At 36.3% G+C, this 26,075-nt stretch overlaps 2 protein-coding genes across 6 annotated transcripts in view; one reads left to right on the plus strand and one right to left on the minus strand.

Moving 5' to 3' along the window:
- Positions 1-15,731, minus strand: part of dlgap1a (discs, large (Drosophila) homolog-associated protein 1a) — a 117,735-nt gene extending 102,004 nt beyond the window's left edge. For 4 of the 5 annotated variants that reach the window (XR_003275997.1, XM_026205964.1, XM_026205962.1 and 1 more), the window contains exon 1: positions 15,568-15,731. The gene's annotated coding sequence lies outside the window, so the exon portion shown is untranslated. The remainder of the gene's footprint in view (positions 1-15,567) is intronic. The other variant, XM_026205963.1, reaches the window with a different exon arrangement.
- Positions 15,732-20,428: 4,697 nt separating this feature from the next.
- cahz (carbonic anhydrase) lies at positions 20,429-25,861 on the plus strand. The gene is made up of 7 exons (XM_026205966.1): positions 20,429-20,585; positions 21,094-21,291; positions 22,855-22,973; positions 23,242-23,334; positions 23,423-23,485; positions 23,588-23,743; positions 25,241-25,861. The coding sequence occupies exons 1-7, from the start codon at positions 20,552-20,554 to the stop codon at positions 25,358-25,360; spliced, it is 783 nt and encodes a 260-aa protein (XP_026061751.1). The 5' UTR covers positions 20,429-20,551; the 3' UTR covers positions 25,361-25,861.
- The last annotated feature ends 214 nt before the right edge of the window (positions 25,862-26,075 follow it).

A 26,075-nucleotide genomic window follows, 5' to 3' on the forward strand; every position in this document is an offset into this window, starting at 1 on the left:
GCTCTTAATAGGTACAATTTAAACACAGACAGATGTAAAATGTAAATGCAGCACACAACAAACACTGTTCTCTGAACTACAACATTGCATTTTGACCCATTTCATTCCGTTAAACTGAACAGATCACAAATGCTCGACAATTCTGTGTTTAATTGTTACTAAAACATTCTGTATAAAGTAATGATTATTTTGGAGCGGTCAAAGAAATCTGTATTTCTCTGCATAGTAATTCCTTATAAACATCAGATCTGGTGATATCTGGTGAATGTCCACAACTTGAACTGCTGAAACATTTATAAAGGTGTTTTTATAGCCAAATTCATTTTTATTTATTTGATTATTATCACTAAATGTGTTATTTTGTAAATCACTGGTGCATCAAGAAAGTATCACTTCTAAGGGTCCAAGGGAACAGCATCAGTTGCAAAAAGGTGACTCAATTCAGACTAACTGACGCTGTAATTGTCTTGTCAAAGTAAGAGCCCCTCATTGAGCCCCTTTACCTGCTGTGGCCATGTGGTGAGATGACCCATCTCTCCACCTCCCCTCTGCTGGAAGTGTCACAAAACCTGGTCAAGAAACAGGTTCAGCTGGCAAAGATTCACTACTTGTCTACATGACCCTTAATAGCTAACTGCACTCAGGTATATAAACTCAGCAACCTTTCTAGAAACAACTGCATAATTGTTATCACTGGCATATAAGGTTACACAAATGTTTACCTTGAAACAAAAGCAACAAATACCCATATACTGTAGATATATACTGTGCTTACAGGTGTATACAATTTCCAGGTTATCGATTGTATAAACTAAGGGACTACTATTCGAACAGGTAACAAAAAGCAAATAATTATTTTATATGTTATGTCCAATAACAGAGGAATAGTTCATCCAAAAATTTCAAATTTGCTGAGAAAGCACAATTATGACAGTGTACTCCATTTTAGCCAGAAGCAATGATTTGAATTTAAAAACGTCTTGAGAGATGTTTATTATAAACACACAGCTTTTCAATCCACAAGGTGTTAACAGATAGACTGGAGCCATATTGATTACTTGTGGATTATTGTGATGCTTTTATCAGCTGTTTGCCACTTATCAACACTTATTCTGATGGCACCCATTCACTACAAAGGATCCACTGGTGAGCAAGTGATACAGTAATGCTACTGTAAGTTTCTTCAAATTTGTCCAGATGAAGAAACAAACTCTTCTACATCTTGGACAGCCTGAAGACGAGAACATTCCCAGCTAATTTTCATTTTGGGTAAACAATTAATTGAATGGCCAATTTTAAAAGACTGTCAAAATAAATTAAATAACTTTATTATAATTAATTAATTATAATTATTATGCATCATAAATAATGTGCCATATGAATAATTAATTAATTCATTTTTAGATTACATCTCAAATTGTTTAACATAAAGATAAAATGTAAGGTAAATTAAGGTAAAATAAAATGTTAAAAATAATTTCCATGTAAGGTAACAACACTTGCTGATGCACAGATAACTATTTCACAAAATGGTCTAAAGGATTTACCTTTAATGGCAGTTAAAGAAAAGACTGTATCCTCTCAATAGAGCCTTTAGATCTTTTCTTTTTAAATATATGAAACCTGTCATATATTGATTCATCCAGACTCTGCTGGATATAATCAGACAAAACTGAATCAGAAAAAAACAAAAAAGGATTAATCAAATACTATTATGTTTTAGCAGATGAGGAGTGCTGGTGTATAAACAGTTTCAGAGCTCTAGAGGAAAAAACAGCTCAATTGACCCGTCTATGACTAACGGGTAAAGGGGACCTTATTATGGGAAAAAGTGCTGTGGAGACCACCTCAGTTTTGGCTCTAAAACAGAGCCAAATCATCTGTCGTACACATTCTAGAAATGAACAAAACCAATAAAATTACCACAGTTCTTCATGTTGGAATAAAGCAAAGCAAAGACCGATAGAGTGGAAGGAAGACACGTGGAATAAATGTGAAACAAACTCAGCAGGATATTTTGTAACGCTCTATAATTTATTTCCCCCAGCCCCTGGTTCTCCCTTCCCTCAGGCCACCTGCATGCTCCATCTCTCAGCAAACCATCGTTGCAAACAACACAGTCCTTCAGTGCCACTGAGACTGATAGTAATCCTACCCATTTACACACAGCTTCAGATGTCGCCAATCTGATAGTGAATGGCATTACTGCCGCTGTCATTGTGTCTAAAGGGTTTCATCACAGCCTCAATGATGTACCATTCTGTCTTGGATCAAACCAATCCACAATTTCAATTCTCAAACGTTCTTGACCTGCTACTTAAACTCAACTCTAATCAGAAACAGAAAAAAGAAAAAGAAACAGTATGTTGTGGTTAAGCTTTATCCTGTGTTATATTTAGTAGCATGAGTTGCCAAAGACTCGAGATTGATTCTTTTAACAATAGATTCCTTGAACAGCCTCTGAGAATAAAAATAAAGAAAGGAAGACTTTTTGGACTAAATAGAACAAAATAACATCTGGGATGCAACAAAATCACATCCGACAACAGCTAATACTGTACCGTAATTAATGTAATAAAAGCATAGATCAGCCTAAAATGTAAATTCTCTCTTCAATAGCTCAGCCACATGTGGTTCTGAACTTATAACCCTTGCATGGAACACATAAGGTGAAATTCTGAAGCTATGTTTGATTTGAAATATTGTGCCCAAGTCATTTAAACCACTTTTATGATACTTTAATGGATACAGCTCACAGCTAAAGAAAAAAAAAAAAAAAAACTTATTGGCATTTTTGCATTCAGTGCCTACTTTTTAAAACACTGTTTTGGCTTTTAAGTCCAGGAGAATGGAATGCTTAAAAAAAAGCTTCAACAGGAAAAATGTATGACCTAAAGCAATGGCTGCATGAGGCATCCAAATTAGATTCATTATCAACACATAAAGGGATGATTGGTTTTAATAAAATAACTTGAGCTACCATTACCCAAAGCGATGGTGAGCAATGAGAGAGACAGGAACAAAGCAGGCATTTGGAAGTTAAATAGAAAGAGCTTTTAAACTATGTTGGGAGTTTCAAATTACTCCCAGACTGTTCCAAATTCTGAAATCTCCAGACAATTTATTAGGAAGAACATACAATAATTCAGAAATCAAATAATTAATTCAAAGGGACTATTAGACATTTCAGCTTTTTCATGTTAAAATAATTTCACTTATCCAAGCTTAATTCAGCATGAAATAAAAATTCACCCTCCATTTTAAAAATGCGAGTTCATATCTTATTGTGAACAATTCATTCACAAGTAGTTTTTGCCCCTTTCTTTCTTACTATCAAAATTAACTCAATCTGACTTCCAATGAAAGGAAAGACACTGGTGACAATCATTTAGATAAATTGGCATTGGTATATAATTTAGTAATTGGTATTTGTACCAAGATAGCACACATACGTCTGCAAGATGTCTAGTAGAGATCCGTAAAGTGTCTGGTTTGTACAAACATCTGACAGATGTCTGTTTTACACACATTCTAAATCACAAACATCTTGAAGACATCTACAGATGCCTATTAAAATAGGAAACATCCTATAGACGTATTGCAGATGAGCAAACATGAGCAAACAAAAAATATGTCTTCCAGATGTAAATGAAGATGTCAAATAGAAACAGAAATGACCATTACCATTATCTACCATTCACTTCAAAAACAATAATTTATGGCAAAAAAAAAAAAAAAAACTGTTAAATGTTTTCTTAAGCAAATCTAAAAAATAACTTATTAACAAATAGTGTTGTGTTCCATAAATTGACCTGACGTATTTATTTTTCTGTAATTTATTTTTTAACTTAACTTCATTTAAATTTTAATTTATGGGTTACTAGAAATAACAAAAATTATCGGCTCAACCAATACTGTATATAAAAAATAGGGCAGGACTAAGAAAGAGGAAACTCAAGCAACTCCATTCATTTGGTGTGTTGCAAAAATGACAAGCTTTAACATTTAATGGCCCAATTCTACACTTCATACCTTTCTTCATGACTTATTACATACATTATTCATGACTTACCATGCTACCCCAAAAATAGCTCATTGATTTAAAAACCATAGAGTATTTCCATCTTGTGTCACAGTCCTCCTTTGGAGAGCTCATTAAGCTAGTCTAGATCTGTGCTAGCACCTTCATTAGCAATTGAGACCAAAATAATGAGTCTGTGTCTTTAAAAAAATAATTAAAAAGCCAAAGAACTGATTAGCAATGAATACATATAGCCTATTCAAGAAACATGTCAGTGAAACATTGTATAATAGGCTGTTTCCAGGCAACACACTGCTGTGCCACTCAACAATGAGTTCTGTGGTTGTAACACACGTTTAGCTTTGATCGTTTCATTCAACCTGTAAATCTCCACTGCAACCAGGCAGGCCAGCATCTAATGATATGACCATATTTCAAAGACGGTACATACAGGTGAATGTCCCCACAGCTCTTTTATTGGTTTGTTGCTATGCTACTATTAGCAACTGCATGTCAGGTACAAAAAGCATGCATCTTTTGCATAATCTTCCCCTGAGGCAAACCTGCAGGATATCACTTACTATGTGCTTCAAAGAGTTATGAGCATTGTAAACAGTAACACTACAATCTTAAATCTTACAGACTTTCTTACAGGCTGGCAGGTGTCTACGTTTATATTACCGCAAACAGATGGTGTAAAACTAATAAAAAAATAAAAAAAAATTAATAAAATGATATGGATTGTCTGTTTTATCTTATATTTACATATGCTCTCGTTCAAAGTGTATATAGGTCTAAAATATATACATAGGGCCTTACATGATCCAGTGTTTTGCAGATAATGTGTGTTTGAGAACATTATTCTCTTCGACATTAAAAGTAAAGCACAATGTTTCCAGATGAACCATGTCATTTGATGTGCGCCGCTGACAGGAATATCTCCACAGGGGGTGATGCTAATTTCTAGCAGTGCAGCTTGATCTGCAAAGTAACAAATCCATTAAACAGGAGGAGTTCACTCCAGAAACACCACAATAATAGGCTTAGACTATATGCTTGATGCCAATCTGTCCTTGCCCTTGTGTATTTCCCCATCATGATGCTTGCAGGCAAAAATGGCAAACTAGTATGCAGTGACGGAGGTATCCTGGAACAGGCCAGGTGCAGGAAAGGCTGCTCAATTGTGGCTGACCTGTCAAAACTGACTATGTAGATAACAGAAAAAATCCTGGGTTTAATACAAGTTAAGTTTAATTACCAACATTTGATGTAATGTCCGATTTTCATTTATACCATAAATAAATGCAAAGCAACATGTGGATTATTTAGAGTATTGTTTTAGCCACAGGACTAGTATGCATAATTTTTTATTTGAATTATCACGCATGTATTATTAAGGCTTTTTTAACACATTAAAATGCACAATATATTTAGCAATCAAACATTTATTTATCAATCATTGGACACCTATTTAGAAGTTGAAAACAAGCATTTTAGCTTTTCAACATTTATTAAATGATCAGTATGTTTTGTTTTTAAATGTAGCCACTAGCCACAAACATAATCAGAAAGTAGCAACAGAACTTGTTAAGGAATATTAACCCAACTCCAACCACTGAATCTATTGAGAGCCATGGAAGTATAGAGGGCACATACACATTAATAGTGTAGAAAGAACATTGACTTAAAAGAATACTACAGAGCAGGTATTCCAAAACATTTGAAACGTTCTAACAGAAACAGCCAAACTTATGTGTGAATATGGGTGAGAAAGTAAGTTTGTGTGTGTGTGTGTGTGTGTAAGGGAATGTATTGAATGAGTGTGTGTAGCCTGTGGACTATATTGCAGAGGTCTCTTCAGCTACTGATGTCTTTATGCAAAAAAAGTTTCTCAGAGCGGCTCACAGTAAATGCTACTGCTCCACACAAGTTTACCATTACACAAACAGCATGGCATTAAAATGTAATGATGTACAACACTGAAATGCTGTATTATTATAATTTTTTGTGTACAACTGACAAACTTAACATAGGCTGAAAGTAGCAAGCTAACGTTAATTGTGGGGGTGCTGCTCGGTATAATAGTTTTCAAGAATATTGTGTTAATTGGTAAACTACTTAGCCTAGGCTACTAAAATGAACACCAAAACTTAACTTGAACTGTTAAAAATTAAAGCAATTTATGCAAAAAAATTTATTGAAAGCTGACAGGCTCCAAGTTTCTTACCTTGACCACCTTCTTCCATATTCAGCAATTTTCTGTTCTGATCTCAACAAGTCTGGGCAAACAAAACTATTGAGTAGGCACCAATGATTTTCATGATGTCATCATGTAGACTAAGTAAGCATTTTACAGTATTTTAAAAATACATAAATAAAAAACACTGAAGTATTTTGAAACAAAATACGAAGACATTTTCATCAACCCAATAAAATTTTGTTTTTGAAATACGTGTATCATAAATACTGCCCATCCCACGAAGATAACTATAAAGATAAGGATTTTGGTGTCCACACCCGTGGACTAGGGCTGCACGATATTGGGAAAAAATGACATTGCGATATTTTAATTTTCTGCGATATATATTGCAATATTTATTTCTTATAAAAACAAAAATGTGGTGGGCACACTTACATTCTCATTTTAGATTATTTAAACATCGACACCATCGTGTCAATTGATTTAATATGCGCGAGGGTGAGAGAGCAAGACAGCACTCGTGTTGTTTGAAGACGGCTCTCTCTCTCTCTCTGTCTCTCTCTCTCGCGCACACTCTCTCTGTCTCTCTCTCTCTCGCACGCTCTCTCTCTCTCTCTACCCTGTTAGACTTGCATGTGTTTTTCAGTCCTGTCAATGATAAACTTTCACTCTATGATGGTTAAGCTGTACAATTAATCCGCGAATCACATTCGTCAAGGGCCGGGGAGCAGCTGGCCCGTACAGTTAATGAATAACGGATAAACTACAACAGCCTACATCGCACATCCTGCGATGTGACTATCGTGGATTCATACATCGCGATATCGATGCTTAAACGACACATCGTGCAGCCCTACTGTGAACAATATAGTCTGTTTATTCTAAGCACACGATCTTCTGCCATTTTAAATTCTTGTGCCCATTATAACAGGATGGATTCCAATTTTTTTCTGTGAAACATAACATGAGGCTTGTGTTTGCTTATAGACCATTTAAAGCCATCTCACTGGGACAAGTCAATTCTCGGCCTGAGGGGAGTGTGAAAGATAGCTGCTAATCTATCGGAATAAACCATGCTAGTAGCCCCTTTCCACTCATTTCTCATCCTACTGCTTCAAATAACTTAAACATAGTCCTGGACACTGAGTGTTGCCAGCACTTTGTTTTGACTCCTGCAATGGGACTACTGCCCTACATGTGATCTATTAGTGAATTGGGAGGCCTGGAGAAAGTAGAGTACTCAGGGGGTCAAGCTGTGGCAGGTGTATGTGTGTGTGTTTCAACAATACAGCACAGAGAAAATGAGAGGGGGTTGATGTGCTAGACTGTGAGAATGTGCAGAGGTGTTGGTGAAACGCAAATGGGGATACTCGCTGTTGGGGATTTGGGCCAAGTACTCTATTTCGTTAACATAATCCATTTCAGCAAAGTAATTTTCACTTTACTGATGTACAAAATGGTTCAGCTTGTTGAAATACTGTATATGAACCTAATATTTTACAAATAATACACAAATTGTTCCAAATAATACAAATAAATGCACTCAAATATTTTGTTGCAGTGTTAATTTTTTATTTACTCCGTAACAACTGCACAATATATCTGTGCCATCAGTTACTGGCCAATATTACAGTTCCCTTTCAAGGGAACTTCGAACAGCGTCCTCTAGGGGGCGCTATGGGGAACATCTCGTCTTGACCCTTGTCTGAAGCATACATTGAAAAAACACCAACGAGTTGGCCGGCTACAGTCTCTGACGTCACTACTGGCGCGACTATAAACAGGCACCAGGAGAACACATCATTCTCTTCTTCGTCTTCACTGACTGTTCTGTTTGAAGCGTGCATCTGAAAGAACCGGTAAGAGCGATCTTTCTCTGTATACCATGGTGACAACTACCAAGCATTTAGACATTGTTTGCATCCGTGTCTGCGTTATTTGACACCCAATGACACACGTGATCAATGCATCATTTGTTTGGGTGAAAAGCACGCACACGATGTCTTTGAGAAGGCAATCTGCGTGCATTGTGAGCGTTTTCTTTTTATTTAAATGAAAAGCTCCACTCTCATTCGTCTCTCTTTCCAAGATAAAAAAAAAAATGGCGGCCATCTGCTTTCAAGACCCGCCGCTGCTGAGGCACGGAGGAGAATGAGCTCGTTTTAGGGAGGGACTTTCCCTTTCGCGCTTGTAATGGTGGCAGGCGAGAGAGAGCCTCGGGAGGATAATGTTATATCTTTAACATCTGATACTAAGGTTAGTGCTCTGCTGGGTTTTTACCCAGGAAAAGCAGGAGATATTTGAGGATGGTGAAGAAGCTGAGGCTGAGCCTTCTCAATCCTCCTGCCCTTCGTATGTAGAGTTGTTGGAGGTTATGGATCGCACCACGGAAAAGTTGGACTTACCATGAATGTGCGCTAACAAGTTGACGCCGTGAGGTTGCCTTGATGAGCGTTATCTTTCTGACCATAGCCCTCCAGCTCAGGTGAGCCTTCCATTTCTGCCTGATCTCCATAAAGAGATCGAAAAGAAATAAAATAGACTGTTTTCTTCTCGCATTCATCGGTTTCGGCATTAGAGTTGTGCTGACATCGAGGAGATGTGCGAAAGCATCTATGAGAGGATGTCACCTGTAGAGAGAGCTAAGAAAAATATTTCTGCGGGGGAGACATCCTCTCTTAATCTCCCTCCTTGCCATCTAAGCCCCTTCAAGAAATACATCTCACTTAAATGGCAAGGCATACGCAGCAGCAGGTCAGGCTGTGGCTCTATTACACACAATGGTGGTGCTTCAAGCATATCAGACTGATCTGCTAAGAGACCTGGATAGAGGCGAGGGCCTTTCTCCTGATCAGGTAGCCGAGCTGTGCCGCACCATAGATCTCTCTCCATGCTACCAAGCAGGCCACCTTCGCCATGGGCAGGACTATGGCAGCCATGGTGGTAGCGGAGAGACATCTGTGGATGAACCTGGCAGACATCAGGAAAAAAGAAAGAAAAGGCTTTTTTCTCAATGCTAAGGTTTCGCCTTCTGAACTTTTTGGTATTTCCCTTGAGACAATGATCGGGAAGTTCAGGGAGACGAAGCCATGCTCCGCTGCATTCAGATCTTGCGTTCCACGAAGGTCCAGGTCTGAGTCCAAACAACATAGGGGTCCTGGCCTGTCTCGATCTGAGGATCAAAGACAGGCACAAAAGGCTAGTGTTTCGACTCGCACTCCTTCCCCACCATCTTGAGGAGGTAAGCAGAACCTAAGGGATGTGATCCATATGAGGCACGTTCTTGTCTGAATCAGATTGATACCTAGGTATCTATACATTGCCTTTAGGGATTCTTCTGATTTTATCCTCCTCTTCCTAATTCCCTGTAACCACCAGCTCTCCACCTAATCAAGGCTAGGTGGAAACCTCTCGCATGCTTGGACCTATACTGTTTTTGGCTGGTTCTATGTTCATAGCAACCACCTTACTGATGGTCCGGACTAAAGGAGTCAAGATTTCCACGAAGGGTCGCCTATGAGTGCGCTACTATGGTTAGACATATGACATCACAGACAGAAACAGTCTCGTGCATTTTGCATATAAATCTTTATCAAAAGCAATCCCACGGGTATAAATGAACTTGTTTTTCTGCTTCCATAAAAGTGAACATATATATTTATTAACATATCTTTATTGCGAGGATTAACCCCTTGAGATGAAACATCTCGTTTTCGAGGGGGTCCTCCAGTACATCAAAGCAAAATGAACCAAATCAGCAGAGCAAATATCACGGTCAAAAACAGTAAAACAAAACACAACAGCACACACACACACACACATTCCACACACATTCCAGCTCACAATGCTCAACCCCACCCCACCCAGCACGAACCCCACATGTGACATGACAAAAAACAAAACAAACAAAACAACAACCACATGACTAGCATTGCACAAGATCAAGGACTAAGAGGAACACAAACAAGAACATTGATGATGATAATAATAATAATAATAATAAATAAATAAAAATAAGGACATAAAAATGAAAGATAGTAAACACATGACCAATGAATTCAAGTCCAAGGTCAAACAAACAAAACTAGAAACAAAGACAATTGTTCCGAAGATGTTCCCCGAGGGCCCTTCGAAACGCTGTAAGTGAAGTTAAAGAACGGATAGAAAATGGAAGATTATTCCAATCATATGGAGCCTTAAAACAAAATGCATATTTCCCTACCTGTCTTTTAACTCTAGGAACAACAAAAAAGATCTGATCATTGTGTTGCAGGCTGTATAGCGAATTATAAAGCACTAAGTGTTGCTTGAGATAAACTGGATAATTCAAGTAATAACTTTTAAAAATAAATTGTAACCAGTGATACTGTTTCCTGGCAGAAGGGGCAAACCAGGACAGATGTCTGTACAACACACAACGGTGGAGAACAAAGCGGCAATGACTGTTTTAGACCACATCAATGGAATGCAAACAAGAAACAGTAGTATTCTGATAAATAATATCGGCATAGTCCAAAATAGGCATGAGCAGCTGTAAGACTATTCTTTTCCTGACCAGAAAATTAAAAAGTTAACAGATTGATAAAGTATTTTAAGACGAGAGCTGAGTTTGTTTGTCATAGCTTGTACATGAGTTTTAAAAGATAAACCAGTTTCCAGCCAAACACCAAGATATTTAAAGGTCTCAGTTGACTCTAAAGGAGAGGAGTCGAGAAAACAAAAATTAAGGTTGTTTTCACCTATATCCAAGGCTTTCCTATGGAACAATAAGAGTAGGACTTTGATTTATTAAGGAGAAGTTTAGTAGCCAATAGCCACTGCTGTACAGAATTGAAGTCGTGCTGTAAAGACAGGTTTATCCCGGAAATGTTAGGTTTACTACAGTAAATAACTGTATCATCGGCATAATGAATATTACAATCTGTACAGCATAAGGGCATATCATTAACAAAGATAGAAAATAATAAAGGTCCAAGAGAAGAACCTTAAGGAATGCCTTTCACTATACCTGTATAATCAGACTGACAACCCCTGTAATACACACCCTGACGACGATGATGAAAATAACTATTAAACCAGAGTAAAGATGATCTCGAGAGGCCAATAGCATGCAATTTATCCAATAGAAGATAGTGATCTACTAAATCGAATGCTTTGGAGAGATCTAAGAAAATGGCACCGGTACACAGATTGTCATCAAAACTAGAAAGTATATCATTAGAGAGTTTTAAGAGAGCAGCGGTAGTGGAGAAGTATTTTCTGAAACCTGATTGGCATGGAGTAAGTAAATTATTATCAGACAGATAATCAATATTGTTTTCCCTGTTTATCTAAAAGTGCTATTTTTCTTGTTTTAAACCTAGCCAAAAACCCATGTGTTGCGTGTGAAACACAGTAGGCTTTAATTAGTATATATTTATTGTGAAATGACTGCGTTTCCATGTCAATCCATGTTCATTTTTCCCGCGAACAATGTGCTATCACTTTAATTCAGCACCTGCAGCACAGCAAAAATAGACTCAGTAGCCTACGTAAACAATCGCTTCACTGCTGCAGACGCAACGCTCCTGGAACGCACTGACGAACCGCAACCTCGTGCAGCTGGAATCCGTTAATACGCACTGCAGACGGACTATGTGTGAAACAGGCGTTATAACATAACACCAGAGCACTGCTGTTTAACCTCACCACGCCTCGCAGTCGCTGCTTAGAAGTTCAACATTGTAAAGGGTCTGTCTGAAACAGTGTCACGCGGCGTAGCATAACATTCATTCCGAACGTTGAGAAATTAAATAGTACGGCGGTATATTAAAAATTAATATCATAAACAAAAATATACACTGGTTTTCGGTATGAACCAGTATACTGCCCAACACTATACTGTTCCCATATTCGAAGTTCCCTTGAAAGTGAACGTCTCAGGTTACGAATGTAATCATGGTTCCCTGAGTAGGGAGCGAGACACTGCGTTCTCTAGCTCCCTGCCATGCTTCGGATGCAAGCTTCAGACGAAGAAGTAAATGACATGTTCTCCCGGTGCCTGTTTATAGTTGCGCCGGAAGTGCTTTGGTGTTTTTTCAATGTATGGTTCAGACACGGGTCACGACAAGGTGTTCCCCATAGCACTCCCTAGAGGACGCAGTGTCTCGTTCCCTACTCAGGGAACCATGGTTACATTCGTAACCAAAAATCTTTTCTTTTTATTATTTATTCATTTTTTTAAATCAGTATCCATATTGAATATACACTACTGTTAAAAATTTGGGTCAGCTCAGTAATTTTATATAAATGAATACCTTTATTCTGTTTGGACACATTAAATTAATCCAAAGTTTTTACAAAAATAAATTTATTTAAATGTATGCTGTTCTTTTGAACTTTGTAAAAATCCTTCAAAGAAAGCAGGGTTTCCACAAAGATTTTAAGCATTTTTACTTAATGCTTAATAAGATTTTTCTTAATTTACTTTTGCTGTCATCTAAAAGTTCAATTCATTAATAGCCTACTGTTTAAGGCAAATCTCAAAATAGGCTAAATATACTGTATAATGCATTTAAAATGTTATATATAAAAATAGAACAACATTTTTAATATCACTGCATCCCTACTTGACATATTCACATATTACAGTATAAGAATATCCATACGTTCTAATCACGTGGAACATTGCGTTTTAATGATTCACATCCTTTTTGAGTGACGTAACAGCAGTTGCTATACAAGGCACAACATTTTTGGTGAATCATCCTTCCACCTCCGCAGCATAAATACCACCTGTTTCAGAGTGCAGAGGGCCGCAAACCTCTGAAAATCATACAGCTATCCTCATTAAGATGCAAACTCCCACTGTCTTGCAGCTAATTCTGCACCATATACTTACACCCATCCTCCACAACATCCAGAGTTATTAACATTATTTAAGGCACAGTGCTAAACGGAAGAGTACTCAGACTGTCCTCAGCTGAATCATGAGGAAGAAATACAAGCTTATATTTTACAATAATTTGACATTAATCTGATCATAAACCTCCTCAGGCTGGAAGGATATATTCTTTATCCCCATCAAAAAAGTAGCTCTTGATTAAAATGTATTAACAGGAGATCATTTAAAATATTGTTTCTTTTAAACGTGCACATCAGAGAGCCACTCAATAAAAGTAAATATTTCAAGCCTAAATTAACTGCTTTACAAGATTAAAACATTAACAATTTATAACAATCAAAGATCACAGGGCATTTAGAATAGAAGTGCATATCGAGTTCTGGGAGTGAAATACAGTAACTGCACCAAAGTGTCGGCCCAACTAGCTTGTGTAAAATGAGTCGATCAACTCAAGAGTCAAATTCTGTTACAATGATCATCTTCTCACACACTGGCCTTCTTATGCTCCACCGTCTCACACATCATTCTGTGCCGCTGAGTCTGACTAAACTGCACAGAATGGATTTTAGTGGCAATGCTTAATGGCTAATAAAATGACACAACCTCAACAGTGAGGCCGGCCGTGGTCTGAGATTCAAGGTGCCCTTTGAGCATATTATTTTAAAGTGATCATTTCCTTTAATTGAGCTTTACGGAACACTTCCTAATTAGATTATTTCAATCCTATTTCCAAATAAAGCCATCAAAGCATGTCCAGTGATGCTAGTCTGAGCAGTGATACAGCTCAGCAGACACAACTCTTCCTACTGTTATGGAGAACTGAGATGAGACACCCAGGTGGGAATCTATGTGGATAACCAGACTTTACGGTCACATTGTGTTTTGTCTGTATATCTACTAGGTATAGTTTAAATAAAAGCAAACCAGACGCTACTTCAAGCTTCATAGAAAAGCTGTTGAAAAATAAAATCACACTGTTCCAGGGCACTTGACAGTGGACTGACTCAGATCTAATAAATCTCTTATCCACCCACCTCCACAGTTTCTCTCTCTCTCTCTCTCTCTCTCTCTCTCTCTCTTTCTCAGGATGTAGCTTTCTGCCCTCCCCTAAGCATGACATCAAATCTAAATGACATTTATTTCAGACAGTAAGATGGTGACAGGTATAGACTTATTTGTAGTTCAGTAAAAAAACAATTGATCAAAGTTGACATCTTTAAAAGGTTTAAATACAGCCAGATTTGCCAGATTTAAAAACACAATAAAATGTATGAAAAAGAAACATGATTTCAATTTTATTTTATTTTTTTTGTATTTTTTTTTTTTTGTGGTTAAGGGATTGGTTGTTGTTTTTATCTTTTTATTTAAAATCCTGTAATGATCTTTAGTTTAACAATATAAACCTCCTAATCAATAGCAATATGCCATGATTCTTCAAATATACTATGACACGGCCAAACCAAGAGAAGAAGGCAGAAAGAGATAATTCAATCGAAAATAAAATTTTGTCATTGTTTAATCCCCTGCATGTCATTCCAGACCGGCAGGACTCTGTCTTATGCAACACACAGCAGAAGATTTTTAGAAGAATGTTGGTAACCCAACCGTTTTGTAACCAAACTTCCATTGTTTGTATAAAAAGCACTGAGAGATTTTTCAAAATATTTTATTTTATGTTCTACAGAAGCAAGTCAGTCAGGTTTGGAACAAAATTGGAATTTTCATTTTTAGAAGAACTTTCACTCAAAAGTTATTTTTCTCTCCTAACAGTTATCATTTATGTGATATTATCTTCAAACATATTATAATAGTCAGACTTAAGCTTTAAGTGCATTTCAGATCATTAAATGAAAGTTGAGCCAAAGTCAAGCAAATATGAAGGCAAAGTATTTCAATAAAATAAAATACAATAAAATAAAATTGAAAGTATTTTATCATTATTAAATTTAAAAAGATGATTTAATTTCTTATTCAAATAACCCAAGTCAACTTGGCATTCCGAGTTTAGGAAAGACACCATGAGACACATCATCTGTCATTTCAACAGCTGTGTATGGTCTCACAACACCAATACTTCCTTCTGCAACAGATGTTATATGTAAGTGATTGCCAATCATTTAACTTAATCGAAACAGACAATTCATCTAAAACATACAATGAAGCTAGTTTGATTTTTGTTGATATGTTGCTACCTGACTGTCCCCGGTCTTTGTTCACTGTACATTCACAGAGACTGTAGCGCAAGAGGCTGCAGAAATGAAGTGCACAGCTATGTGAAACATCAACATTACAACAAACGCGACAGGGTTTAACGCGTGTGTGAAGCGGCACCGATGTGGCGTGATAAAGAAACGGGTATCAGCGGGAAACACGCGACATGTTTCATCAATGCAATTCGCATTGAAAAATAATCACACTTGGATTATTATGAACAAACCGCATATCAGAATAATAAAACCTTACCTACGCGTCTTTATCAGCCGCAATTCATAAACAGAGGGAAGTAAATCCTTTAGCGTTTCTGAAATACAGACCGCGCATGGAGGCAGGAATGATCGCTGGATATGATAGTGGAGTCGGTCTGATCCGCAGCTGACAGCGAGCCGAGCCGTGGAGCTGCAGCGGAGGTACGTGTGCTGTTCAGTGATGCCGGAGCACCGACAAAATGCGGCATGGAGTTCGGCCAGTGGACTCCAATGAGCTCATGCTGGGAAACATTCCTTTAGAAAAAATCTAAAGTCCGTCTGTTAAATAATGAAGGAGATTGTGTTAATCTTGTCATTTTCTTAAGATCTGAAATGTAATGTTGGGTTTGAAGTTGGCTTAACATTTAAAAAACTGTGCCAGTTCCAAAATAGCCAACAAATAGATAGTTCAAAATAACAATAGAAACCTACAATCAGTGCATGCACAGTTAATTTCCAGATATTGCACACCTAATGATTTCCGCATGTACTTTATGTGTAGCTACTGTATGCACCTAAATAATCATCATTACACTCATTCATTACTTATCAGTATTTGCATTAGACATTGGAAACCCCATATAGCTTAGACTACTGATAAAATCCTATTTTAACTTTCCTGGAAAGCTACATTTGGATTTAAATCTGTGCACAATGCTTTTAAACCCCTGACATACTGGCTCATAAACCCATCAGCAGACTCTAGCGCTGTTCTGTTGTTCGATTCAATTGGTAATCCACGCCAGGTTTTAGATTTTGCCAACCGGATACGCTCCATCACAAACTATCAATGTACTACGTCTTCACAGCGCCTAACTTTAATTTCAAGAACCAAGCGGATAATTTTAGCATTCATTTTTTTTTTTTTCCGTTGGTATAATTAGCTACGTTACAAGCAGACCAGATGTTTTAAAAGTCTGAATTAACGTGTTCTTTTGCATAGTTTATAATGTTTGCCTACATGTGACCCCGAACCACAAAACCAGTCATAAGGACAGTTTGTCAAAATTGAGATTTATACCTAATCTGAAAGACGAAAAATATATGATAGGATATATATATACAGAGAGAGAGAGAGAGAGAGAGAGAGAGAGAGAGAGAGAGAATCGCCTTTAAAGCGGTCCAGATGAAGTTCTTAGCAATGCATATGACTGATCAAAAAACTCTGAAATTTACCAAATATCTTCATGGAACATGGTCCAGACTCACATATGAAATGTGGACAACCGTAATTCTGTTAGCCTAGCATGAATTCAGTAAAATTCAGTAATGCAATAATGCAATAAAATTCTAATTTTTTGTACGTTGTGTGGTTTCCTGAATCTGAACCTGTAATTTTTGCCTTACCAAAACCATTAACCATTAAGATCATCATTCAAAAACATTGAAGGTTGAAACTAAAGTGATTTTTTATAATAAAAAAAGAAAGAATAATTCAAAGTTTACATTAAATTGGCCGTTTAAAAAAATAGACCAATATATCTTTCCAAAGATTCAAATTCTCTGCAAGACATGTCATACTAGGCGTCAAAATAACATTCATCATAAGGAACCATCCAGTTAGGTCACATTGTTCCCTCTTGAAGTATCAGAGATGGCTGAATGGAGGGTATCAGGGGCTGTGATGCTGCTTGTGAAAGGGGGGAACCCTGCTGTGCAGTCTGTCTGTAGAAGGTCAAAATGATCTGGCCTTTTCATAGAGCCCATGTCACTTGCATCCAATCAGAGAAGTGAATAGAACCAAATGAGAGGTTTCATAAGCTCCTTTTGCTGCTGTCATTCTTGTTCTTAGTTAGACGCAGCATGCATTTGATCCTGCGGAGGCAAATTTACATCTGTGACATGAAAGGAGCTCATTTTCTTCCTTTTCATTGCTGATTCATATTGTAGCATTCACATTGCAGCTTGATGAGCTTTCTCCTTTCTCTTGTGGAAGGTAAAACTCCGCCCCATGCCACTCTTCAAAATATTTAATGACAAGGCCATCATTAATCTGTTAGACCCATGCAAAGAGAACTGACCATCATATTGTTTAGGCATTTGATCTTTTATGCTGAGAATAATCACTACATTATCATTTACATTTCTTCATTATAGTTATTATTTATAATTATTTGTTTTATTTGTTATTGTTGCAGTTTCTAATCTGTTAAAAACACTTGTGCATCTATACATTATAACCCACTCTCAAGAACAACTGATTTTTTTCAACAAATTGAGAGAGAGAGAGAAAAAAAAAATACACTATTACTGGCATACATACATGCTTGGAGTAACTAACCCAACCCTAACGAGTTTTGAGTATATTTATATTCATATTTAGAATTGTATGTGAGTGTTTGTGTGTGTGTGTAGGTAATACATACATATATATTATGAACTGACTACTCTGTGCGCTGTTTTATGAAACATGATTCTTCTCTGACACCTAGTGGTCTGAATGATCAGTTACACATAAAACATTAGTGGCCGATTTTAAAGTCTTAAAAGTTCATAGCAGTGTTGGGGAAAGTTACTTTTTAAAAGTAATGCATTGCAATATTGCGTTACTCCCTAAAAAAACCAACTAATTAAGTTAGTTATGAAAAGTAATGTGTCAGGTTACATTTGTGTTACTTTCATGTTACTTTTTAAATATGAGCAGGGCTTGATCCTTTTTAATATAATAAGTTATATTTATAGCAAATGTAAAAGCCCTTTCACACCCAAAAGTGTAATGAATAAACCTCAGGCTGAAGAAAAGGTAAATTCACATCTTTACAGTAGAACACAGGAGAAGATGGTTCAGTAATCATCAGCAATAACACAATTATGAAGCACAATTGTTAGTTTATCTAAAGTCATTTTTGCTTATTAGTATGGTTGAACTGGATCATCAAAGGTCAGCAGCAAAGACATTAGTTAATAAAATGGGATTAGATAGATAGTTTTAGTTTTTAACATATTTAATTATTTTAGGTTTGCATCATATTCTAAGATTGCATTTGCAGTTTTAATTCATTTTGATGAATACTAAATCAGTGTTTTTTTTTTTTTTTTTTTTTTTTGTTTTTTTTTGCGAGTGGGATGAATTAATGCACATTCACATTTAGTCTAGGGCTACATCATGTTTACACAGTGCACACAGTGCCCCTGTACTGCTGATTTCTCCCAATATGGGGACATGGGACTTGTCAGTCAATAATTGTAACTGTCTATACTTTTTTGAAAAGTAACTCAGAAACTTTCTTGTACATTAAAATGTAATCTGTTATTTTACTAGTTGCTTGAAAACAGTAATCTGATTAAGTAATTGCGTTACTTGTAGTGCGTTAACCGCAAAGCTGGTCATTAGTTTTTTTCACACAAGTCACACAAATTGCCTAATTTGAATCTGAAAGGTAGGATTGAACTACTTGGTACTACTTGGTTAACTGCTAGTTAGTCAAACTAGTTGTTAAGAGACAGTCATAACAACACAGTGACTAGGTATGTACTAGGTAGGTACTACTATTTTTCAGGGCAAATTTGTGTTTAAAATGTATTCATAGACACTTCAAAGTCTGTGACAACAAAATTTGATGCAAAAAATTTTCTGTGTGACAACTAGGCCTGCTCTCAGAGAGTGGACACACAATGTGTTAACCACTAGCTGTATGAGATGCAAAAAAAAAAAAATATATATAATTTTTTATATGTTTATCCAAATGATACTAATAATAAATCCAACACTTTCCATAAAAACTGATTTTTATTTTGTCCAATGCCAATACTTCCTTATTTCATGATCCGTAAAAATTGATAGCCTGAATGCACTGTACAGTAAGTCGCATTGGATAAAAGCGTCTGCTAAATGCATACACTTAATTGAATTTTAATTTCTACATTTATTTAGTTTTATGTAAAAAATAAAGTAAACAAAATGTAATACCGTAAATAGAGTAAATAATGTAAGGTAGGCTAAATCAAATTGAGATTTCCCACTTCAGCCACCAGATGACAGCAGCTCAATAATGAAAAGAGGTCAAACAACGACATAACATTCTTAAATTTGACCATTACAAATTACTATTAAGTAGGTTATTTAACATAGTGACTCATTTATTGGTAGGCCTACAGGTAGGCTACTGTAGCTAATAATGTATGGTCTACATGCCTACAAATGTCCATATTTTAATCAACAAGTGAACAAACAGTTAACTGTTAAGACAAAGCAAGTAGCCTACTCCTTATTAGATTTCTTAAAAATAATGTAGACAATATGTGCAAACAATCTAAGCTCTTTTAGCTTCGGTATAGGCTGTTTATGTAAAGTCACTAATCGTAGAAGACGCAGTGGCCCCTTTAAATGAGCGCTAAGCGCTTCGGGTACCAGAGGATGTAGAAGAATAAACGGCAGCTGCTTTTGCTTTCTTTAGAAATTTGGATCCAAACAACTTTCTAAACAGCAACCTTGGTTACAAAACCAGTCATTAAACTACAAAAATCCAGAGTTCTTAGGCGCACCTCCTCCACTTGTTCGTCCCGCTACAGCCTGCGTATCTACAACATCGCAGAAGGACGAAGAAGGTCAAGAGAAAGTGTATCGCTGCCCGGATAGGGGATGTGTTTCTGAATTGTCAGAGAAAACGACGAGGTTGGCTATTCGAGCAAATGGAAGAGAAAAAGTAACTTAAACGCATGGAAAACAGAGAGGATCAGTCGCGTGGAATGTCCGCATCCCGTCTGTGCACCGGCGCTCGAGCATCTCTGTGCAGCAGCAGCAGCAGCAAGAGGAACAACGCGATGCTCAACGTGCGAATTAAAAGGGACGGGGGCTGTTCAAATGTTCTCTTACTCACTGACTCCTCCTGTGGAGTCCATGTGGCCAAGCCCCCTAGGTAGGTTCCAGCAGGGGACCACTATATAAAGCCTGACATAGATTAGGAACCAGCAGTTGCTGGTCTTTAGCATACAGGTTTTACAAACAGAGGAGTGGAACACATTGAACGACATAATTAATCATGTCTCACGCTTGGGGTTATGGAGCACAAGACGGTAAGAGCTGTTTCACGGGTCCTAAATGAATCTATTAGTCTTTAGGAACTAAATTAGCCCAATTAAATATATTATTTTACAATATAATTTAACAGTCATTTAGTCATTTAGTTTTTTACATTCTTCTACACTGAAAAACAGCGATGCAACATCTTTGGTTTAAGTTATCTTGATGCATTTTGATTCACTAGGTTTCTCTGTGTGAGGAAGTATTTGTTATTTATTATTAAACAACTGGGGGGAAAGGTTATGCATGACTAAATATAAAATATAAATAAGCATAACACACATGCATAACACAAATGATACAAAAGTCATTTCTAATTGTCAAAGCTTAAAAAAAAAAAAAAAAATCCTCAAAATAACAGCTGCATGTATCGACTGCTTACAGTGTACATTTGCTGACCTTGGATCTGGCAAGGAATGTAAACACACTTTTTTGTGCATCTAGGCACTAGGTTTTTATCTTACTGTGCTTCATCTTTTTTCTGTTGCTCTGTAATTTCAGGGCCAGATACGTGGGCAGAAAGCTTTCCCATTGCAAACGGACCCAGGCAGTCTCCCATTGACATCGTACCCACCCAAGCACAACATGACCCTGCTCTGAAGCATCTCAAATTGAAGTATGACCCTGCCACCGCTAAGGGCATCCTCAACAATGGCCATACATTCCAAGTGGACTTCACTGATGACGACAACAGCTCAAGTTAGTATATCACAGCATTTCAAGAACTGTTGTAATTATTTTCAACCTCTTAAAGCAATATTAATCCTAATAAGATGCTGCAGTTTATTTCACCTGGAATAGGTATTTTCTATAGTACAATATTTAATAAATATTTATCAAAAGTTTTGGCTGTGCAGTATTTTAGACCTTTTTAGCTTATTCTATTAAAAAAAGAAAAAGAAAAAAAAACTGCAAGAAAAAAAAAAAACCTTGCAAGGATTTTTTCGTTGCATATTGAATGTTAAAATAAGAAATAATCAGTACATCTAAATCTGTCAGTCATTACGCATAGTTTATAAACAGCTCAGCATTCAGCTACTGAAGTCTTTTAATCATCTCCTGCCTTATTTCTATCTGTTCATTATTAACGTCATTTATTAAGTAGTCAGGAGCAGCTTTTAGCGCTCAAGTCGAGTCTCAAGCTTGAGCTCTCTTTTTCAGACAGCAAGGATTACATGAAATTGAAAATGTATATTATTCTGTCCTTGCAGGCTACTTTTTCTCTGACTGAAATTCATTTCAGTTTATTCCAGTTCATCTATATTGAATCAACAAATGATGTAAAACTGTTATGTGAGCAGGGGATATAGATGTGTGGATGTATTCCTTCCTCTGCCAGTGGAAATAAGGCACTTAGAGCTCTGTGTACTCAAGTGCTAATGTATTCTATTATGAGAGAAAGAATAGAGCCGCATATCAATGCATGTATGCCATGGTTGGTCAATGAGAGCAACATGTGCTGAATTTTAATGACCGTTTCAAGAGGGGACTCACACATATGCATGGAAAAGAAACCTTGTAAAGGAACACTATAGAAAAAAAGAGTCACTTTCTGCATACAAAATGCTTGGTGAAAAGAGATTAAAGAAGTGGCTATTAGATGTGTTAGGAAGTGAATAAGTAAGTGATATAAGAAAGTAATATCCCAAGTAGCCCTCTCACACTGACATTCATCAGTCTGCCAAATAGAAAGTAGAGGTTCCATGTCATTAAGGATGCATGTTCATACAAAGTCCACAAAATAATATAATTTTCATATCAGCAAGCATTTTTATATCTTATCGATGATCTTATCAAAGAAGTTGATACAGTATACAGAATACAGTAAATACAGTAACATTGTAAAATATTATTATAATCGAAAATAACTGTTGTATTTTAATACATTTTAAATTGTAATCAAAACTCCTTTTTAATACTTTATAACATATCCAATGCATCATAAATGCATAGATATACATTATAAATGCACACAAATAAATGCACAGAAACTTTTTCAAAATCGTAATTATTTGAAACTTTTGGAACATATCAAGTATGTATTTCGTTGGAATATATTGGAAATATATTTTGGAATATATGGAGTGTATATATCTTATATTATCTTAATATTTTATGTGTATTATTCAATATATTATATATTATATATATTATATTATATATCTTATATTATCTTTTATATGCATTGGTACATTGGTACAGTTGTTTCTAGTGCTGTCAAAGAAACATCTGAATGATTGGAAAACATGTTTGTGTGTGTAGCTCTAGCTGGAGGTCCCGTGACAGGGATATACAGGTTGAAACAGTTCCATTTCCATTGGGGAAGCGGTGATGACAAGGGCTCAGAGCATACTATTGCTGGAACCAGGTTCCCCTGTGAGGTAATGAGACTCTATCTCTCACACTCCGGATTGAAGTGTTGCATCACAACCGAAAGAACCCTCATTCTTCTGTGTTGCGGCTCATTCTAATTCTTCAATGTCTCTTCCTTAAAACTATTTTTAGCTCACCGCTCATTAATATTCTTGTGATGTTCTCTCATGAATTTGTAAATCCCTTCATTTTAATACATTAAGATATTCAGCTAATTCAGTATGTTTTTCGCATATACTGAATATTTCATAACTGAATGTCTCTTCTTTTCAAAAGCTTCATCTCGTTCACTGGAACACCAAGTACCCAAACTTTGGCGAAGCTGCCAGTAAGCCTGATGGCCTTGCTGTGGTTGGCGTTTTTCTCAAGGTCAGGATTGTTTTCCAAAAGCATTTCAGGAACTGCAGTGATTCAATTATATGAAATGTTGGATGTCTTGTGTGGTTTTGTTTACCAGATTGGTTCTGCCAATCCAAGACTTCAGAAAGTTATAGATGCTCTTGATGAAATCAGATCAAAGGTATGAAGTCATTTAGAATCTTTATGAATTAGGACATATTTACTCGTCCCAGTTACCCACAGATGCTTTAATTCTTTCATAATATGACTGTTTCTTCTCCAGGGCAGACAGACTACATTTAGCAACTTTGATCCTAAGACCTTGCTGCCAGCCGCTCTGGATTTCTGGACTTACGAGGGGTCTCTGACCACACCTCCTCTTCTGGAGAGCGTCACCTGGATCGTTTTGAAAGACCCAGTCAGTGTTAGTCCTGCTCAGGTACTTTTCAAAATACTTTATCTATGCTTTCACATTTTCAAGCAATTATATACAGACATCTAGTTCTAGTCCGTATCTTTAGCGTCTTGCGCTATCTTTGGTCATTCATGCCCACGCATTTTTGTTAATTTGTAAGGCAATGTGTTTTTTGCTACTTACGGAGTATGATACCAAATTCAAATGCTTTCTTTAGGTGGTACAATAACACAAACGGGGTCCCAACATTTAACGTCACTTCTACTTTGAAACTGGGAGGGTCGGTGCTCCATATGTTTCTGCTTTTACAAGATTACTTTATCTTAAATATATTGCTTGCCTGACAGCAAATATCATATTTAAGTCAGGCTTGTGCCTTTAAGATAGAAACCAACACCCATATGTTCATTACTGGAGATGAAGTTGGCCCTCATTGCAGTCTTTTATTGTTTTTATACATTTTATTTATTAAAGGCAATAAGCAAGTCAAGAAAGTGTTGTTATAATTCAGTAATAAGTGTTATCCTACAATCATTTTTTACCAGTGATACACAGTAAATGTTCTGGACACAATTTTTTTTTTTTTAAAGAAAAATGAGAAATTATATTTTGTATACTAATACTAAATATATCTAAACAAATTATTATCAAATACACTACTGTTCAGTAAGATTTTTTTATTCACCTGCATTTCAAGAGTCTTGAACACCAAATCTATATATAAGGATCATGTGACACTGAAGACTAGAATAATTCCTGCTGAAACTCAGCTTTGCCATCATAGAAATAAATTACATTTGAAAATATATTAAAATATAAAACATTTATTCCAAATTGTAATATATATATATACATATTTTTTTTTCTCTGTATTTTCTATTGAATAAATGCAGCCTTGGTGTCCATAAGATACTTCTTTCAAAAATATTAAACAGATATCTTACCAACTGCGTTATTTTGAATGGTAGTACACACTTATTTTTGATATAGGTGACATTACTACCATAAAATGTATGCTCCAAAATCCTTTAAAATATTACAATATGTAAAATACAATATTTTTTTGGGGAAAAAAAGCAAAAACCTCATGAACCACATGCTGTGAGCTAATTATTTCCCCCAAAACGTTTCAGAACTGTAGATGTAGCACAATAACAAAGCAACTTGTCTTAAAAATGCTGCTTCAGCAGGATCATACTGAGAGTGACATTATGCTTTCCAAAAAAAAAAAAAAAAAAAAAAAATTAAAACCCATTCATTACCTTTCCCTGATGTAGGCAGTGTTGTTAGCCTGCAGAGCTTATTTTAGTCTCCAGTGGTTAGTCAGAACAGTCTAACGGCTGCACGGGAATTCTGGCAAGTGCTCTATGAATGTGCATGGAGCTAAATATAGTCAATATAGGCTGTAATAAGGCTCTTGCAAGACTGCCAACAACACACTAAACACCACAATCCAAGAGAACACAATCTAACTCTCTCTCTCTCTCTCTCTCTCTCTCTCTCTGTCTGTCTGTTCTTCAGATGGCTAAGTTCCGTAGCCTGTTGTTCACATCTGAAGGAGAGGCACCTTGTTGCATGGTTGACAACTTCAGACCCCCTCAACCTCTCAAGGGACGCAAAGTCCGTGCATCCTTCAAGTAAACAGCAATATTGATGCCACAACGCTCCCACTGCCTTCTGATCATGGTGCTTTTAACTGGTTCGCAAAAACATTCCCAGTGAAATATCCCAATCCAGACCCTTGCTTACATTGCAATGTTGAGAACACAAAATCTGGATCTGATCTTCTAAAACTGTCCATTTTTGTCATGAATGCTTATTATTATTTAACATGAGAAATACTATTAAAATGCTTATATACTCAGTGCTTAATAGCAATGGCAGCCCCAGCTGTAGAAACAGTGGTTTAGTTACCTACATTTCGTTGCAGATTTATATAAACTGAACAAATGGGAAACTATTTAATTTCCAAATTATTCCAGTCCATCTTTGATCGCTCCACTTCGTGCTTTATTTCTAGCTATGCAGAACTGCGCTATACTCCACGTTATTCAATAGGAAAGACATCATGGGTTTTTTTGTGTTTATGGCAATTGATGAATTTCGTTAAAGTGTTTTGTTACTTATCAAGAGGGATTTCAAGAGATTAGCTTTTGTTTTGAAGAATGTTGTACCATGATGTTCTGTCATAGATATTATAATATAGATTTTTCAGAATTAAATTGAGAAGTATTGTGAACAAATATTATATGTAAATCAGGCAAATATAAGGAATTTTATCAGCAATAAATGAATATATTTAAACTATACTTCCTGTGGTTGTTTTCTGTATACAACACAATGTATGATACACATA

This window comes from Carassius auratus, chromosome 27 (assembly GCF_003368295.1).
Source record: "Carassius auratus strain Wakin chromosome 27, ASM336829v1, whole genome shotgun sequence".
In the NCBI taxonomy this organism is placed as follows: Eukaryota; Metazoa; Chordata; class Actinopteri; order Cypriniformes; family Cyprinidae; genus Carassius; species Carassius auratus.